The following is a 17,046-nucleotide window of genomic DNA, read 5'->3' on the forward strand; positions in this document are numbered from 1 at the left end:
CGGCTACCCCTCTGATACTTTCTGGCCAGCTGTACTTGATTTCTGAAAACAGCATATTGACCTGTTTGCAAAGGAGTACAGTGACAACACACACAACAAGGGAGAGTCTCTCTGAAAGATCGATGCCAAAATACATAGTGAAATACACAGGGTTCCTTTGTGCCATAGATCACTTGACAGCTTCATTTATGGGTAAGGATGTGACAGCTTTCTGTACCTTTTATTTGTAACAGCCTCCAGTTCAAAAATATTAAAGTCCCAGCTTTCTTCATTATCAAGTAACTGTGCGATACAAGGTGGTACATCGTTGACAGTAATTGGCACTGAAAGGTGACTATGGCTTTGGTTCATGTCTGTCAAAAGAGAATTTGGGAATGAAATTAATTATGGATTTTTACAACTTTTATTTTATTTGCAGGATCCTTATTAGAAATTAATTCCTTCTGAAGGCACCAAGTTTAGAAATAACTTCAGGTACTGCAGTTTTTACCTAAGTTTAGACATAAATCAAGAAGAGCAAACAAATCAAAGGATAACTTTTTACAGTTAATTAATAATTATTAAATAATTAATATTTTTCTATTTATTCTTTTCCACTCTGGTTTCTACATTTCTCAGATACATGATGTTGATTACTTGAACCTGCTTCAGTTCCAGACTAGAGACATTCTAACACTTGCTTTCAGATTACTGGGAAAACCACTTCAAAGACAAATAATCAAATTGCAAACTAGTTTGGAATTCTAAATCAATGTTTGCAGCCAATGAAACACAACATAGGCAAAAAAAGTTTAACGTGGAAACTTACTCTTAGAAAATATATACTCATTTCCTGACAGTCTTCTCAAGCCATCCTGAAATAAAGATTCTATAAGTTGCAGGAAACCATTATCAAGTATAAAGAACGCTTTACACCGTTTCACCATAGGAACTAGCCCTGGGTACCCAAAATATTGGTCATGTTTTGGTGAGTGCTTCAAGCAGCATATAGAGGTAGAAGTAATTACTAAGGGACTTAGAAGCTCCAACTCCACTTTCTTGGAGTTGAAAAGTTTGATAAACGTGGTAACTGCTACTGCAAGATTTCCTTTTTAATGACACAGGTCTAAAAGCAGGGGCACTCAGACTATTGAATACCGCTGGTAGGAGGTCTCTAGAAAGGGTATTATTTGGTCAACAATGCAATGGCCTCCTCTCATCCCCTTTCACTGATGGTTGCATGATTTTTTTTAATTGAATTCACAGATTTCACTTGTTTTGCATATCAGTTATGCTATTTCCACAAGCGACCCATTCTGGGGCTCCAGGCCAGCATTTGTAGGAAGAGGGTTTGAGATATTCCACTATGAAAATCCAGTGCAGGTTTGGTGCATATGGCATTCTGGGCATGATAAAAGGATTAAAACAAGGGCTCCTTAACAGGTCAGTTTTACAACTCTTGTGTAGTCACTAACTGAGTCAGGTGTATAATAATTCTTCAGTTTAATTGCAGTGCAGTGATTGGGTAACTCTTTCTTAAAAATGTCAGGAACTTGGGATACTACTGATTAGGTGATCAATATATGTAGTTTCCAATGGAACTAAAGAGTTAGTCATAAGAGTAGCAGTGTTTCCAAGCCAACTGACTGTTACTATTGCTGTTTTTCAATCTTCATGCTTACTGGTGCCTCTCGGGTCAACTTCACTGGTGTGGCCTAAATGCAAGGTAAGTAGGGAAAGCTGAATCGTAATCCCTGTTCCCCCTGAAGGTAAAGGCACTATAGCTGATGAATCCTCAGTCAGTCAGATGGAAGCAGGGATTCCCTTGCCCCAGTGGTGGAAGAAAGATACCCATGATGTCAGATCAGTTAGTTGGTGTGTGTTTACATTTCTTTTCCTACTCACAGTCATCAGACCTCCAACAAGATCGCTTGTATGAGGATCTTCATCTTTGGTACCTAGCTGAGGGGAGTAAAGTTCTGTTGTCCTTAAGATTTCCAAAACTCTGTCCAAAGCCTCTGCTACCGTGACGGGGCTGTTCTCCTGGGCAGTATTGATAATGTTAATAACCTGAGGGGGTGGGAGGGAAGAGTGAAACCAGATTGTTCCTTTCATGTTATTACACAATCTTAATCCCCACAACATTCACAGTGATAGCATTCAGTATACTTTGTTATTTCACACTTTGTGGAGGTCCTATGGTCACCCCAAATACTAAGTATATTATATAAACAACCAGAGTCTAGATTTTCTGAATTTGAATGCCCCCTCCTTACATTCCATGGTTTTGCTGCTTTAAACAGCAGATAGGTGAAGAGAAACCTATTCAGGAACTAAGGAGACCAGGAGCCTGAGTGAAGAGAGGCGTGAATGCCTAGCCTAGGCATCCTTATTAGAAGTTGTGTGTCTGGGCCCAAGGTAATGCCACCAGACTACTGAGACTCAAACTATGGGACTATACAGGTCTCCAGATAAAGAATCCAGGCCAGAACTCAAACATTGTGATTGTGGAGGCAAAGCTATGATTTTCTAAATGCTCTCAATATAAAAGGAAGAGAAAACGGGCCACACAGATATTCTATCTCATGGCTATGATTTAGAAGGAGACCCCCAAAGAGGATATTTGTAACAAAGTAAATAAAATTGAGACACACAATTTCTACAGTCTCTTTGTTATAAAAACACCCACATTTTTCTGCAAAGATAGTACCAAACCCTGAGTTTGTGGCATACAGTAGCAGCCAGTGATACATTTTTTTACCTTTGTGATGGGTGCTTCTATTGTCATTGAGTGGATTCTTGCCATCGATGAATACCGACGATTCTGTAAGCTTGGTGCTGAATTTGCATAAAATATACAGACTGAGATTCTGACACTGCACGTAACACAGAACACATTTAAATGAGCGAGCCCTATGAGTCACTGGCACATAGAGACTGTCATTGGGATCGACCTAACAAAATATGCCCTTTGCTAGCCCAGGGGTTCGTAGTTGCTTAATGCCCTGCACACGAGGGTCCAGCAGGAAGCTATCAGCAGTCACTAGCACCACCACTGCAGCTGATTCAGTTGAGTACTGTATATATTTGTTCATAAGCTGAATTTTTTAGTAAAAAAGGGAAGCACCAAAGAAGGGGGTCGGCTTATGAATGGGTGTAGAGAGGGAGAGGTGGGACACAGCCCCTCCCCCCAACAGAGGGAGCAAGGAGAGGCAGCACAGCCAGCAGAGCCAGAAGGGAAGAGGCAGGGCCAGAGTCTCTCCACTTCTGGCCATGCTGCTCTCCCCCAGCCTCCGAAGCAGCTGCAGCTCCGGGGCTGGCAGGCTGCAGCCATGCTGCCTGGCCCAGCCCGCCAGAGCAGGCTGCGGTCGTGCTGCCCAGCCTGCCGGAGCAGCTCCAGCCAGGCCAGAGACATCCTCCCCTGGCCCTCCCCAAATAAGGTGGGAAGGGATGGGATGGGGAGAGTGTGGGGGTCCCGGGCTAGGGGTGGGGTCATGTGGGGGGTGATCACAGGGGTTAATCCCCTAGCCCCTAGCTTTTCCCCCCCAAAAAAATATTTCCTACCAGTTGCCATCCTGGCCCATCAGGGTAAGCCGCTGGCACGCCGGGACACTTTTGTTTACTTAGGTTTACCTCTGTGCCTGCGGATGCTTGAGGTAAAAACGAACCATCTCGGCCCACCAGCGGCTTATCCTGATGGCCCAGGAGCCAAAGTTTGCTGATCCCTGAATTATAGGGTCGGTTTATGAATGGGTCATAAATATTTTCCATTTTTACTTATCCATCTTGGGGAGGTCAGCTTATAAATGAACTGGCTTATGATTGGGTATATACGGTATATTGGTGCCTACTATTAGGGGCTTGTCTACATGGGAATACTCAGGAAAATTAATCTGTTAACTGAAGCTGTAGTTTTAATGGATTAGTTTAAACCACATTAAATCCCTGTGTGGACACTCTCCTTCAGAATTAAAATAGCCTTAACTCAGTTTAGCTTTTCTTTCAACTCTCCCTTTGTTTGTTTCACACCCTGAACCCTCAGACTCTGCCTGACCACAGCCAGGCTTTTAGATCTCTGCAAACTATGATTACTTGGGAGTGTGTGCAAATGAGCAGAAATGGTGAAAGAAGCCTCTAGCATCACCATCCTCGCATCCCATCACAGTGGCCATCCACAAATGGGATAAGGAGCGAGTCTTAGCCAGTAGCAGTACAGGCCCCTGTGGGCTGAAGACCCCCACCCAGGCCCCCGCATTGGCCAGTGAAGCTGAACAAGCATAGGAGCACAAGCTGCATCTTTTCAAAGGGGGCACTCCATCATGCATTCTTCCAGAACCCTCCTACCCCTGCTGCAGCACAGCCATGCCTCACCTTCATGCAGGCTGTACATGACCATGCATCATACTGCAAAGTTAGTGTCTACTGCTGTTTTGGGAAGTACCTCAAAATTCAACATAAATGGATAACAAAAATGTTGGAAGAAATGTCAAAGGTCACTTGTGTGTCTCTCCATCAGTAGCTCAGGAGAAGGCTATTGCTGTTCAGTGCATCTGTCCTGTTTAACTCTGTATTTTGATTGCTCAGGTCACTTGCTTTCTGTACTTCTAACTGTATTCTTTTTGGATTTCTATTTTCTTACCATCGCTGCTTCGAGATGTTATTGATTTGACATCAATTGATTCTTTCCTCCTGTTCTTGCATCTGAAGGAGTGGGATTCTAGAAATATAAAATGAAAACTTTAAAATGACAACAATAATAAATACACTGCTCTTCTACTGCCCCTTCCATCTTAAAATCCCAAAGCTCATTATCTTCACAGCCCCCTGTGAGGTAGGGAGATATTGCTAGCTCCATTATACAGATAAATGGAGGCAGAGACAGATTAAGGCCAGATTTCTAAAGATGCAGAGAGGTGCCCAGTGGGATTTTCAAAATTGCCCTGAGGGTAGGTTTTTTTAAATAATTGAAATCAATGGGAGTTCGATTTAAATACTTTTAAAATCTTGCCCAGGGCAACTAATACCCATTGCAATCAATTGGAGTTAGGTTCTTATGCAGTTTTGAAAATCCCACTAGGTGTTGATCTGCTTCTTTAGGAGCAGAAGTACCTTTGAAATCTGACCCTTAGTAACTTGCCCAAGATCACCCAGGAAGTTGCTGCATGCGAAAGACAAGCTACTTAGCCCTGGTTTACACTACAAGTTTAGGTCAAATTTAGCAGCATTAGATCGATTTAACCCTGCACTCCTCCACACAACAAAGCCATTATTTTTGACTTAAAGGGCTGTTAAAATCACTTTCTGTACTCCTCCCCCAACAAGGGGATTAGCGCTGAAATCGACCTTGCCGGGTCAAAGTTGGGGTAGTGTGAATGCAATTTGACAGTATTGGCCTCCGGGAGCTATCGCAGAATGCTCCATTGTGACTGCTGTGGACAGTGCTCTCAACTCAGATGCACTGTCCAGGTAGACAGGAAAAGGCCCGTGAACTTTTGAATCTCATTTCCTGTTTGGCCAGCGTGGCGATCTACAGGTGATAGCAGATCTCATCAGCAGAGGTGACCATGATAGAGTTCCAGAATCGCAAAAGAGCCCCAGCATGGACCAACTGGGAGGTACAGGATCTGATCGCTGTATGGAGAGACGAATCCGTGCTATCAGAACTCCGTTCCAAAAGATGAAATGCCCAAACATTTGAAAAAATCTCAAAGGGCATGAAGGACAGACACTATAAGAGGGACCCGCAGCAGTGCCGCGTGAAACTTAAGGAGCTGAGGTAAGCCTACCAAAAAAACAGAGAGGCAAACAGTCACTCCGGGTCAGAGCCCCAGACATGCCGCTTCTCCGATGAGCTGCATGCCATTCTAGGTGGTGCAGCCAGAACTCTGTCAATGGAGTAGCACGCAACAGGATGCGGGTTTTGGGGACAAGGAAGATGATGATGATGAGGTTGATGATAGCTCACAGCAAGGAAGTGGAGAAACCATTTTCCCTGACAGCCAGGAACTGTTTCTCACCCTGGACCTGGAGTCAGTACCCCCTGAACCCACCCAAGGTCGCCTCCAGAACCCATCAGGTGGAGAAAGGACCTCTGGTGAGTGTACCTTTGTAAATATTATACATGGTTTGAAAGCAAGCATGTTTAATGATTAATTTGTCTTGGCATTCGCGGCCAGTACAGCTACTAGAAAAGTCTGCTAGTGTGTCTGGGGATGGAGTGGAAATCCTCCAGGGACATCTCCATAAAGCTCTCCTGGATGTACTCCCAAAGCCTTTGCAAAAGGTTTCTGGGGAGGGCAGCCTTATTCTGTCCTCCACAGTAGGACACTTTACCACGCCAGGCCAGTAGCACGTAGTCTGGAATCTTTGCATAGCAAAGCATGGCAGCGTATGGTCCCAGTGTTTGCTGGCATTCAAACAACATCTGTTCTTTATCTCTCTGTGTTATCCTCAGGAGAGTGATATCATTCCTGGTCACCTGGTTGAAATAGGGTGATTTTATTAAGGGAACATTCAGAGGTGCCTGTTCCTGCTGGGCTGTTTGCCTGTGGCTGAACAGAAATGTTCCCCGCTGTTAGCCATGCGGTGGGAGGAGGGGTGAAGCGATCATCCCAGAGAATTGGGTGTGTGTGGGGGGCGGGGGGATTAGGTGGGTTTGTGCTGCACGTTAACCTGAAAACCACAGCCCTCTTCCTTTTAAATGGCCAACCCAATGGCTGCTTGGTATGGAAAATGAGGCCACTGCTGTTTGAAACCATTCCCACATGTTATAAACATTAAAGAGGTCAAAAGACTGTGTCTTATCATGGCTGTCTGCAAGCCAAATCTGTTGCCTGGCCCTGCGTGAAAGATCTCTCACACCAAACCGGCATACCCTCAATAAGAGGCAAAATGCGACCTCGTGCCGAACGCACATGTACTATGTAATGTTAACAGCAAGGTTTACCATGAAAGAATCTACCCATTGTTCTCTAAAATGTGTCTTTAACTACCACTCACTTTTTTTCCCTCCACCAGCTTCAAGTGTTTCAACGCTCAGACTATCTTCTCCTTCCCAGAGGCTAGTGAAGATTAGAAGGCGAAAAAACTGCACTCACAATGAAATGTTCTGAGCTCATGCAGTCCTCCCACACTGAAAGAGCCCAGAATGCGTGGACTCAGACAATGTCAGAGTCCAGGAAAGCACAATATGAATGCGAGGACAGGTGGCAGGCTGAAGATAATAAGTGGCGGGCTGAGGATGATAGGTGGCGTCAGCTTGGTGACAGAAGGCAAGAGGCAATGCTGAGGCTACTGGAGGAACAAACTGATAGGCTCCAACCTATGACTGAGGTTCAGGAAAGGCAGCCTGAGCACAGACCACCACTACAGCCCCTGTGTAACCAACCGCCCTCCTCCCCAAGTTCCATAGTCTCCTCACCCAGACGCCCAAGAACACAGTGGGGGGGCCTCCAGGCACCCAACCACTCCACCCCAGAGGACTGCCCAAGCAACCGAAAGCTGGCATTCAATAAGTTTTAAAGCGCAATGTGGCCTTGTCCTTCCCTCCTCCCCCAACCCACCTGGTGCTTCCCTCCTCCCCCATCCCTCCCGGATTACCTTGGCAGTTATCCCCCATTTGTGTGATGAATTAATAAAGAATGCATGAATGTGAAGCAACAATGACTTTATTGCCTCTGCAAGCGGTGATCAAAGGGCGGAGGGGAGGGTGGTTAGCTTACAGGGAAGTAGAGTGAACCAAGGGGGTGAGGGGGCATTCATCTAGGAGAAACAAAACAGAACTTTCACACCATAGCCTGGCCAGTCATGAAACTGGTTTTCAAAACTTCTCTGATGCACACCGCGCCCTCTTGTACTCTTCTAACTGCCCTGGTATCTGTCTGCATGTAATCAGTGGCCAGGCAATTTGCCTCAACCTCCCACCCCACCATAAACATCTCCTCCTTACTCTCACAGATATTGTGAAGCACACAGCAAGCGGTAATTACAATGGGAATATTGGTTTCGCTGAGGTCTATCCGAGTCAGTAAACTGCGCCAGCGTGCTTTTAAACGTCCAAATGCACATTCTACCACCATTCTGCACTTGCTCAGCCTATAGTTGAATAGCTCTTGACTACTATCCAGGCTGCCTGTGTACGGCTTCATGAGCCATGGCATTAAGGGTTAGGCTGGGTCCCCAAGGATAACTATAGGCATTTCAACATCCTCAATGGTTATTTTCTGGTCTGGGAAGAAAGTCCCTTGCTGCGGCTTTTGAAACAGACCAGAGTTCCTGAAGATGCGAGCGTCATGTACCTTTCCCAGCCATCCCACGTTGATGTTGGTGAAATGTCCCTTGTGATCCACCAGTGCTTACAGCACCATTGAAAAGCACCCCTTGCGCTTTATGTACTCGCTGGCTTGGTGCTCTGGTGCCAAGATAGAGATATGGGTTCCGTCTATTGCCCCATCACAGTTAGGGAATCCCAGTGCAGCAAAGCCATCCCCTATGGCCTGCACATTTCCCAGATTCACTACCCTTGATATCAGCAGCTCTTTGATTGCATTGGCTACTTGGATCACAGCTGCCCCCACAGTAGAATTGCCCACTCCAAATTGATTCCTGACTGACCGGTAGCTGTCTAGCATTGCAAGCTTCCACAGGGCTATTGTCACTCGCTTGTGAACTGTGAGGGCTGCTCTCATCTTGGTATTCTTTTGCTTTCCCCTGCCCTGAAGCACATCACAAAGTTCCATGAAAGTGCCCTTATGCATGCAAAAGTTTCGCAGCTACTGGGAATCGTCCCAGACATGCAACACTATTCGGTCCCACCAGTCTGTGCTTGTTTCTCGGGCCCAGAATCAGCGTTCCACGGCATGAACCTGCCCCATTAACACCATGATGTCCACATTGCTGGGGCCTGTACTTTGAGAGAAGTCTGTGTCCATGTCCTCATCACTGTGCTGCTGTTGCCTCCTTGCCTGGTTTTGCTTCTGCAGGTTCTGGTTCTGCATATGCTGCAGGATAATGCATGTGGGGTTTACAGTGCTCATAATTTCAGCGGTGATCTGAGCAGGCTCCATGCTTACCATGCTATAGCATCTGCACTGAAAAAAGGCGCAAAACGATTGTCTGCTGTTGCTCTGACAGAGGGAGGGGCGACTGGTGACATGGTTTTCAGGGTTGTCACACAGAATGGCCCCCTCAAGGACTGAACTCAAAATCCTGGGTTTAGCAGGCCAGTGCTCAAACTACTGAGCTATCCCTCCCCACCCTATTCATGGAGGGAGTGGGGAGCAAATGAATACAAAACAAATCTGGTCTCTTTATTGTTTTGATCCACTCCATCTCTCTTATACATCTTAGGTTGGCAGCATAGGGTGCAGTATAACTGCTGGCCATCATCGTCTCTGGCTGCTTGCCAGAAGACGGTGCAGTACGACCGCTGGCCATCGTCATCTCCCATTTATATCGAGGCGCCCTGGACTGACCTCAACGAGGTTAGCTAAAAGAGCACCCAGGAGATGACGACAATGGCTACCAGTCATAATGCACCATTTGCTGCCAAAAGGCAATGAACTGCTGCTGTGTAGCACTGCAGTACCGCATCTGCCAGCAGCACTCAGGAGGCGTACAGTGACAGTGAGCTGAGTGGGCTCCATGCTTGCTGTGGTATGTCATCTGCACAGGTAACTCAGGAAAAAAGGCGAGAAACCATTTATTGATGTTGCTTTCACGGGAGGAGGAAGAGGGGGCTGACAACATTTACCCAGAACCACCCGCGACAATGTTTTTTGCCCCATCAGGCACTGGGAGCTCAACCCAGAATTCCCATAGGCGATGGAGACTGGGGGAACTGTGGGATAGCTACCCACAGTGCAATGCTCCAAAAGTCAATGCTAGCCTCGGTACTGTGGATGCACTCCGCTGACTTAATAGTCTTAATGATCTTAAGTGGGGACACACACAATTGACTATATAAAATCGATTTCTAAAAAAATCGACTTCTATAAATTGATCTAATTTCGTAGTGTAGACATACTGTTGGTCTCCTAACTCCCAGTCCTGTTCTTTAACCAGAAGACTGTCCTGCCTCTCCACATGGAACTGAGCTGGACATTTTTTTATTGCATTGAGTATTTATATTAAAAAAAAAGTTAGTGATTGTTTTTAATCAAGTCAATTGCTGCCAAGCAATTAGCTACAAACCAAACTACCATTCCTGACATTGATGAGAGAAAATTCCCATCTATCAGACCAAGAAATAGTCAGATAAAAACAGATGCACTGTACATGCCTCATGATAATCTCAAAAGGATAATATGGTAAAATTCTAGATTTTTTTTCCAGATACATGACTACAGTTTACCTTACATTGTAAAATAGTTTCCATTTATCTATCTATACATATATCTAAAATGCCCATCATTGTAGTATCGGAAGAGCCAGTCAGTCACAGATCACAGAGAACTAAAGGATAATCATAAAGGATAATAATAATTTAAAGGATTAAGACGATCATTAAATTGATATTTAACAACTTCATGTGATGCTCGAGGTATGCATCTAACGTGAACAGACAATAGTATAAAGATATGAATATTATAATGTACACAGTACTGTTGGTTGGAAGCTTAATGGTATATGATTTTACTAAAATGTCTTAGAATTTAAAGACATGTAAACTACAGATATAGTAAATATTGTAAAGGGACTAAAATTGATCAAAAGTTTGTCATAAGACTGATCTTCAGATGCAGTGATTCAGTGGCACTAAAAAGTTAGGTCAACCCAACTATGTCCCTCAGAGGTGTGAAAAATCTATATCCCTAAGCGACACAATTAAGATGACTTCACCCCGATGTAGACAGCACTAAGTTGTTGAAAGTATTCTTTCATTGACCTAGCTACTGCATCTCGGGAGGTGGATTATCTACGCCAACAGGAGAACCTCTCCCGTGGTGTAGGCAGTATCTTCACTGTGTCAAATCTGCTACTGTAGCATATCAAGTGTAGACAAGCCCTGAGAGTAGCTTTTTCCCATTAGAGGTCCCAAGTTACTTTAAAGTCCTCAAATTTCCTGTACAAGAAGGTGACAAGGGTTTTATCTTATTCCACACAGTGGTGAGAGTTTGAAAGCCACTTTCCTGAATTTACTGAGTTGCATTAAGGTATCAATTCTTGCTACTGGTTGTGATTACTGCTACTGACTGGGTTTTTACACCTACAAATTATGCATGCAGCTATACCATCATCCCTTCTCCCCACCTGTTTGTTCACCCACCTGCTCAGTCTTGTCTTTAGGTCCCAATCCTGCATGCACTTATGCAAGTGCTTATGTTTAAACATCTGAGTAATACTATTGACTTCAGCAGGACTACACAGATGCTTCAGCTCAAGCATTATACAACAACCCTATGCAGGACTGGGGCCTTAGATTGTAAAGTCAACTGAGGCAGGGACCACCATTTACTATATGTTTGTACAATGCCTAGTACAATGGGGTCCTGGCCTGGCTGAGGCCTTCAGGTTCTAACAGAATATAATAAATAATCAAATAATGGTCAAATTCATCACTGGTGTTAGCAGGAGCAACTAGCAAACTCAGTGGAGTTGAGACTGCTTAGCTAGTAATGTATTTGGCCCTATGTTGTATTCTGACCAAATGCATATAACCCAACAGCCATCATGGGGAGGCGGCGGGGAGGGGGGATTCTGAGAATGGCTACAACCCCCCCCCCCCACTTTTTTAAAAAACAAAGAGCGAAACCAGGCACTCTATGCTTACTCCCACTGAACTGAAGTCTTTGCTAATAGTTTAATACCATATTTAAAACGTTTGCTAAATACTGAGATGGAATATCATTAAGGTACAGTTATGCGGCAAAAGTGTGATTTGTTGGCACATAACCATAAACAACCCAAAGCAAGAAATAAGAGGCAACTTAAAATAAAGCCACTGCAAGGAAGTGGGTGAGTTTGAAGCACTAGTCTTGCTTTCTAGAAGAATGAAGTAGGTGCTCATGTGAAGAGAGCAAGATGACCCTTGTCGAGGTCACAAGAACCTCAGCAGAGATTGATGTGTGGTGAAATCCTGGGATGGAATAAATAATGATGTTAAGGTCAAGATTGAGATGCAATGACAATTTTGGTGGAGGAAGACTGCCTAGCATTGGCCTTTAGCGAACCATCAATATCTTGTTTGCATGAGCAGATACAGTACATAAAGAAGATTTTATACAAAGGCAACAACTTTAATAGAAAACTTCTATTGAACATTGAGATGAAGATTTATTTATGACTTGGTGATTAGAAGGTCTCCTACTGTAGATACATTTTCAATGAATCATGACAACTTCAAGATTTTCTATTTTCATTGCACTCCATAATCACCAACATGACTTTATTCAGTGTGTCTTCCTGTTCTCACTGAACTCTGTCACATGGAGAGGGTGGAATCAAAATGTATTACAGAAGCTGTAAAATATACTAGTAAACAGTAACATCGTGAGCATTTCAGCATTCTGCTATTTGAATCACAGGCATTCTCATCTTCCCTCGTTCCCAGATTCTATAGCCAGTAAAGGAAAGGTGGAAAAGAAGGATGCCATTTATTATAAGAACATTGTGTTAGGAGCAAATAGCATAACACAACATGAATCATTTTTTATGGCAGTGATTGTAACAGGAACAGGAAATTGTACACAGTTTTACTACTATTATTACTATCTTACACCATAAATATCTCAGTGTTTTACAAATATTAATAGACATCCTTAAAAGGTAGGTAAGGGATCACTTCAACCAGTACTGGAAAACAGTGACCATCTAAATGAAATAGAGGAGCTATTTAACAGTGCACAGCAGCACACCACCATGATTTGGGGCAGGAAAGGTTTAGCTACTACACCCAAAAACTCTGATGATGCGGGAAGTATAGGAACCTAAGAGAGTCAAACAGAAAAAGGAAGAAAGCTGTATCTGTTTAAAACAGCAGATCATTTAGATCAATAAAAGATGTTTACAACCCTAAAAACTGATCTTGTGCCCCTTCTTCCTCAGATAAAGTACTTTTATTACCTAACAGTGCATGTTTTCTGAAAGAGTGAATGTCTCAGCTTCCCCGGGATACTAGGATACATTGAATAACTTCTGGGACAAACTTTTGGCTGAGAACTTGAACATGATAACTTTCTGAAAGGAGACTATATGTACAGAATCAGAATCTTAGGACTGGAAGAGACCTCAAGAGGTCTTCTAGTCCAGTCCCCATCACTCAAGGCAGAACTAAATATTATCTAGAACATCCCTATCTTACCTGCTCTTGAAAATCTCCAACAATAGAGATTCCACAACCTCCCTAGGCAATTTACTCTAGTGTTTACCACCCTGACAGTTAGGAAGTTTTTCCCAATGTCCACCCGAAACCACCCTTGCTGTAATTTAAACCCACTGCTTCTTGCCCTATCCTCAGAGGTTAACAAGAACGATTCTCCTCCTTCTTCCTTGTAACAACCTTTTATGTATGTAACTTACTTACATGGAAATTACAAGTAACTGCATAATGAATGCATTTTACATTTCATTCACTATTAAATTTTAACTGTCCTTAAATGATGTACAGGAAAGTTGAAAAACAGTTAAAATTAATACAATTTGTCTTGTAACCAAACAACATGACATGGGGTAGTAAACCTAAGAAACGCAGCAAAGGAACCAATGTCAGATTAGGAATTAGAAAGCAGGAATTCCCAACTTTCAGTCCTGTATTCAACATATCATTCTCAACACCAAGAACACATCAGAACTGGCTCTTTAGAGGAGAGTCAACCATACATAGAGAAGTTTTAGTGACCCATTTGCTTTTCTTACAGCCCTTTAATGGTCTTAACTTGGAAGTATGGTAACCAGACAGCAAATGTGAAAAATCGGGACGGGGGTGGCGGATAATAGGAGCCTATATAAGAAAAAGACCCCATAATCAGGACTGTCCCTATAAAATCGGGACATCTCGTCACCCTACTTGGAAGACATTAGGCCAAATCCTCCATTGGCATAAATCAGTATAGCACCCTTCAGTTCAGGCAGTGGATCTATGCCAATTTATACCAGTTAAAGATCTGACCCTCTATTAAATACAACTACAACTGTTGTATTTTAACTCTGAGCACCGGCTAAGTGCTCTATGCCATAAAATAAAGGTGATATAAAAGTAGGGACTATTACTCAAAACTTGTTTATAAGTGATACACATTGTTTAGCAGTACATTGCCAGTTGGCCTCAGTCAGTTATGGGCCATCCCCTCTGATGGGGTAACACCACTGGACTGAACAGAATGGGAGCTACACTGATTTATACTAGCAAAGAATCTGGCCTCATTTTGTTTTTAAAATGAAGAAGCATATATAGATAAATGATCATATTCTAACCTGCCTGTGAATTGTCTCCTGCATACTTCTCATCACGATGAATCTTGTAGAGCTGAAGTAGTATCAAAAGTAAAATATGTAAAAAAGAAAACATTTAAAAGGGTTACATTCAATATGATCCTTAACAAGCATTGTCTGTTCAATTATTGGCAAAAATTCTTTTAAAAAGATTCTATAGATATAATTGCATTCTAAGAAGAGCGAGCAACAATGTCAGAAGCAACAAGCACATGGCATAGGAAATTACAGATACAGTTGTGCTCTTACGCATTATGAGTGCTTTTCTGTTTGATGTCTGTAACTGTAAGGGAACAGACATTCATTTTTAATTGTATTTTCCTAAGTCAGTCACTCTAAAATAGGGACTTCCCTCAATAAAAAGTAAAAAAAGAAAAAGATTAGGTACTTTTGACTACTCTACTGTAATTTAAAAACTGCTTTCCTGGTATTGTATAAACCAATTTTGCAAGTCCATTTTCAAGGACCAGTGATGCACTGGCCTTGTGAAAAATCCTTTGGGTGGGGAAATTACCTGATTCTGATGAAGTTTGCTGCATGTTCCTGGATAATGTTTAATCATCCTCGTTGATCCTAAGATTACTAAGGCCTTTTTTTCTTTTTTTGCTACTGGAGCGCACCAGATTGCTCCACTCTGTATTTAAAATATTTCTCTAGGGCAAAATATTATCACTCCCTTACTAAGTTTTCACATAAACACCAGATTTCAAATTACACAAATTGAACACTACTCTATATTATCAACATGCTCTGTATGTTTCCAGGAATAAAGTATACACTTCTCAGGCAGGATAGACTTAACAGAATTTAATTGCCACATCATGCTGCCTCATTCTCTAGTTATGGTTTTTAGAAAGTATTTTTGTTGAAGTGGGATAACAAGTGAACAGATCGCTCAGCCCCACAACCCTCCTCTCTACAGGCATGCACACCCTTATTTATATGTCGCTAACCAAACACTAAAGGGGAAAGTTTGCTGAAGCCCCTTGCTAAAATAATAGTGGACATTGTATTTTACTCGTCACACTAGAAGAAGAGCTGGGTGAAGTGGTCCATCCAAAACATTTTTTGCCCAAAAATACAGATTCAGGGTAACAAACATTGTGTGAATTCACCAAAATTTTTGGCAACCCACCCAAACCCCCACTCCAAATTTTTTTTAAAGCATCAAAACATTTCAATGTTTTCAGAATGAAACATTTTGATGTTTCGATTAGAAACTACTATTAATTTTGAATTTTACTTCATTTTTAAAAGATTAAACTCAAAACCAAAACATCTTGTTTGACCCAAAACAAATTCATTCAGCACCACTTTTTTGGTTCAGCCAGCAAACCAAAGAAAATAAACAAATATTACTAATAAAATCAGTATTCACAGAGCTTTAACAAGGAGCTCAGTTTTGCCACCCTGGCTCATGGTGATTAGTACCCTACTCTGATCACACTCCTCATCCACCCTATGCCCATGCGTTCGGTTCTGCAGGAGCATGAAGTTTATGGTAGTGAGCTGGTAAGTCACCTGCCTTGCTACCTCAGTTACAGGGAATCATGTGGGGCTGCACCTAGCCCTGAGCAGCCTGCATACTATCTGTCTGACATAGCATGCTGCAATATACAAATGAAGGAGGAGTCACCAAAGAAAGCAATGGGGTATGCAAATGGACACTGTCCACATTCCCTAGGTCAGCAGAGGCTAGTAGCGTGTACATCACAAGTGTTTTAAACTTGTCGTCCACACACACAGCTGCAGCAGTTTGCTCTGCCAGCTACATTCAATCAAGGAATGTGGCAGTTCACACAGGACACAAATGGGCAGCTAACCCTCAGTATCCTTTTGGGATGAGAGAGGCGAGCCTAAGGTCAGTGCTAGAGCATCCCCAGTCACTCTGAGGAGACAGGGCCGCTCAAGGCTTCACAATGCAAGCGAAGGCAGAGTTTTCCAAGAACTTCTAGGATCGCTGTAGGCCCCTCTGGGTTGTAATGTCAAACCTGTCCCTTTTACATCCCCAGGGGAGTGCAGTAGAAGCCATTCCCATGCCTTATGCCCACAAAATGTACTGCAAGGGCATGGCATAGCTTACACCATTATAGGAGTAGCCTGCGCAGTCACCTGTGCTCGATAGGGCATGCCTCATAGTCCTCTGTGAGCAGTCCCATCAAAAGGACTACTTATGTAGTAATAAGGTATGGCTCTCTGTGAGTGCAGGTGGCAGCATTGGGCCCAAAATGAGGGCTAGAGCCTGCTTAATCGTTCACATCCACCATGCTGAAAAGAAGGGGCGGAGAATAAGTGGCAGAAACAGCTACAAGGAGCCAACTATTTCACAGTGGTTATTCAGCATGAATAATGCTAGAAAGGGTTACAATAGCCTAAACAGGATATCCTTTGATCAAAGACTGTTTTGCTGGGTTAGATCTTTGTTATGGCCTAAAGCAATATGCCATGGTAAAGTATGGTGTGAAATGATGCCATGTCAAATGTTGTATCAGTGAAAGCATGTGAGATATTTAACAACTATCAAATGTTTTTTCACAAAAATTTCTGCTGAGGTGGGGAGGCTTGGGGGGGGGCTAAAAAAAATTGAAGGTGTTTCAACAAGCTTCATGGCAATGTCGAGGTGATGTGTTTACTGCA

The 17,046-nt window shown here is 43.1% G+C and overlaps 1 protein-coding gene across 1 annotated transcript in view; it reads right to left on the minus strand.

Moving 5' to 3' along the window:
• PDE8B (phosphodiesterase 8B) overlaps positions 1–17,046 on the minus strand; it is a 154,684-nt gene that overhangs the window by 15,265 nt on the left and 122,373 nt on the right. Inside the window, exons 11-16 of the mRNA XM_050943749.1 lie at positions 14,392–14,443; positions 4,619–4,696; positions 2,741–2,817; positions 1,885–2,049; positions 809–854; positions 218–353 (exon numbers count right to left, since the gene is read on the minus strand). Of these exons, the coding sequence (XP_050799706.1) occupies positions 218–353; positions 809–854; positions 1,885–2,049; positions 2,741–2,817; positions 4,619–4,696; positions 14,392–14,443 (554 nt within the window). The remainder of the gene's footprint in view (positions 1–217; positions 354–808; positions 855–1,884; positions 2,050–2,740; positions 2,818–4,618; positions 4,697–14,391; positions 14,444–17,046) is intronic.

Source organism: Gopherus flavomarginatus, chromosome 3 (genome assembly GCF_025201925.1).
Source record: "Gopherus flavomarginatus isolate rGopFla2 chromosome 3, rGopFla2.mat.asm, whole genome shotgun sequence".
NCBI lineage: Eukaryota > Metazoa > Chordata > Testudines > Testudinidae > Gopherus > Gopherus flavomarginatus.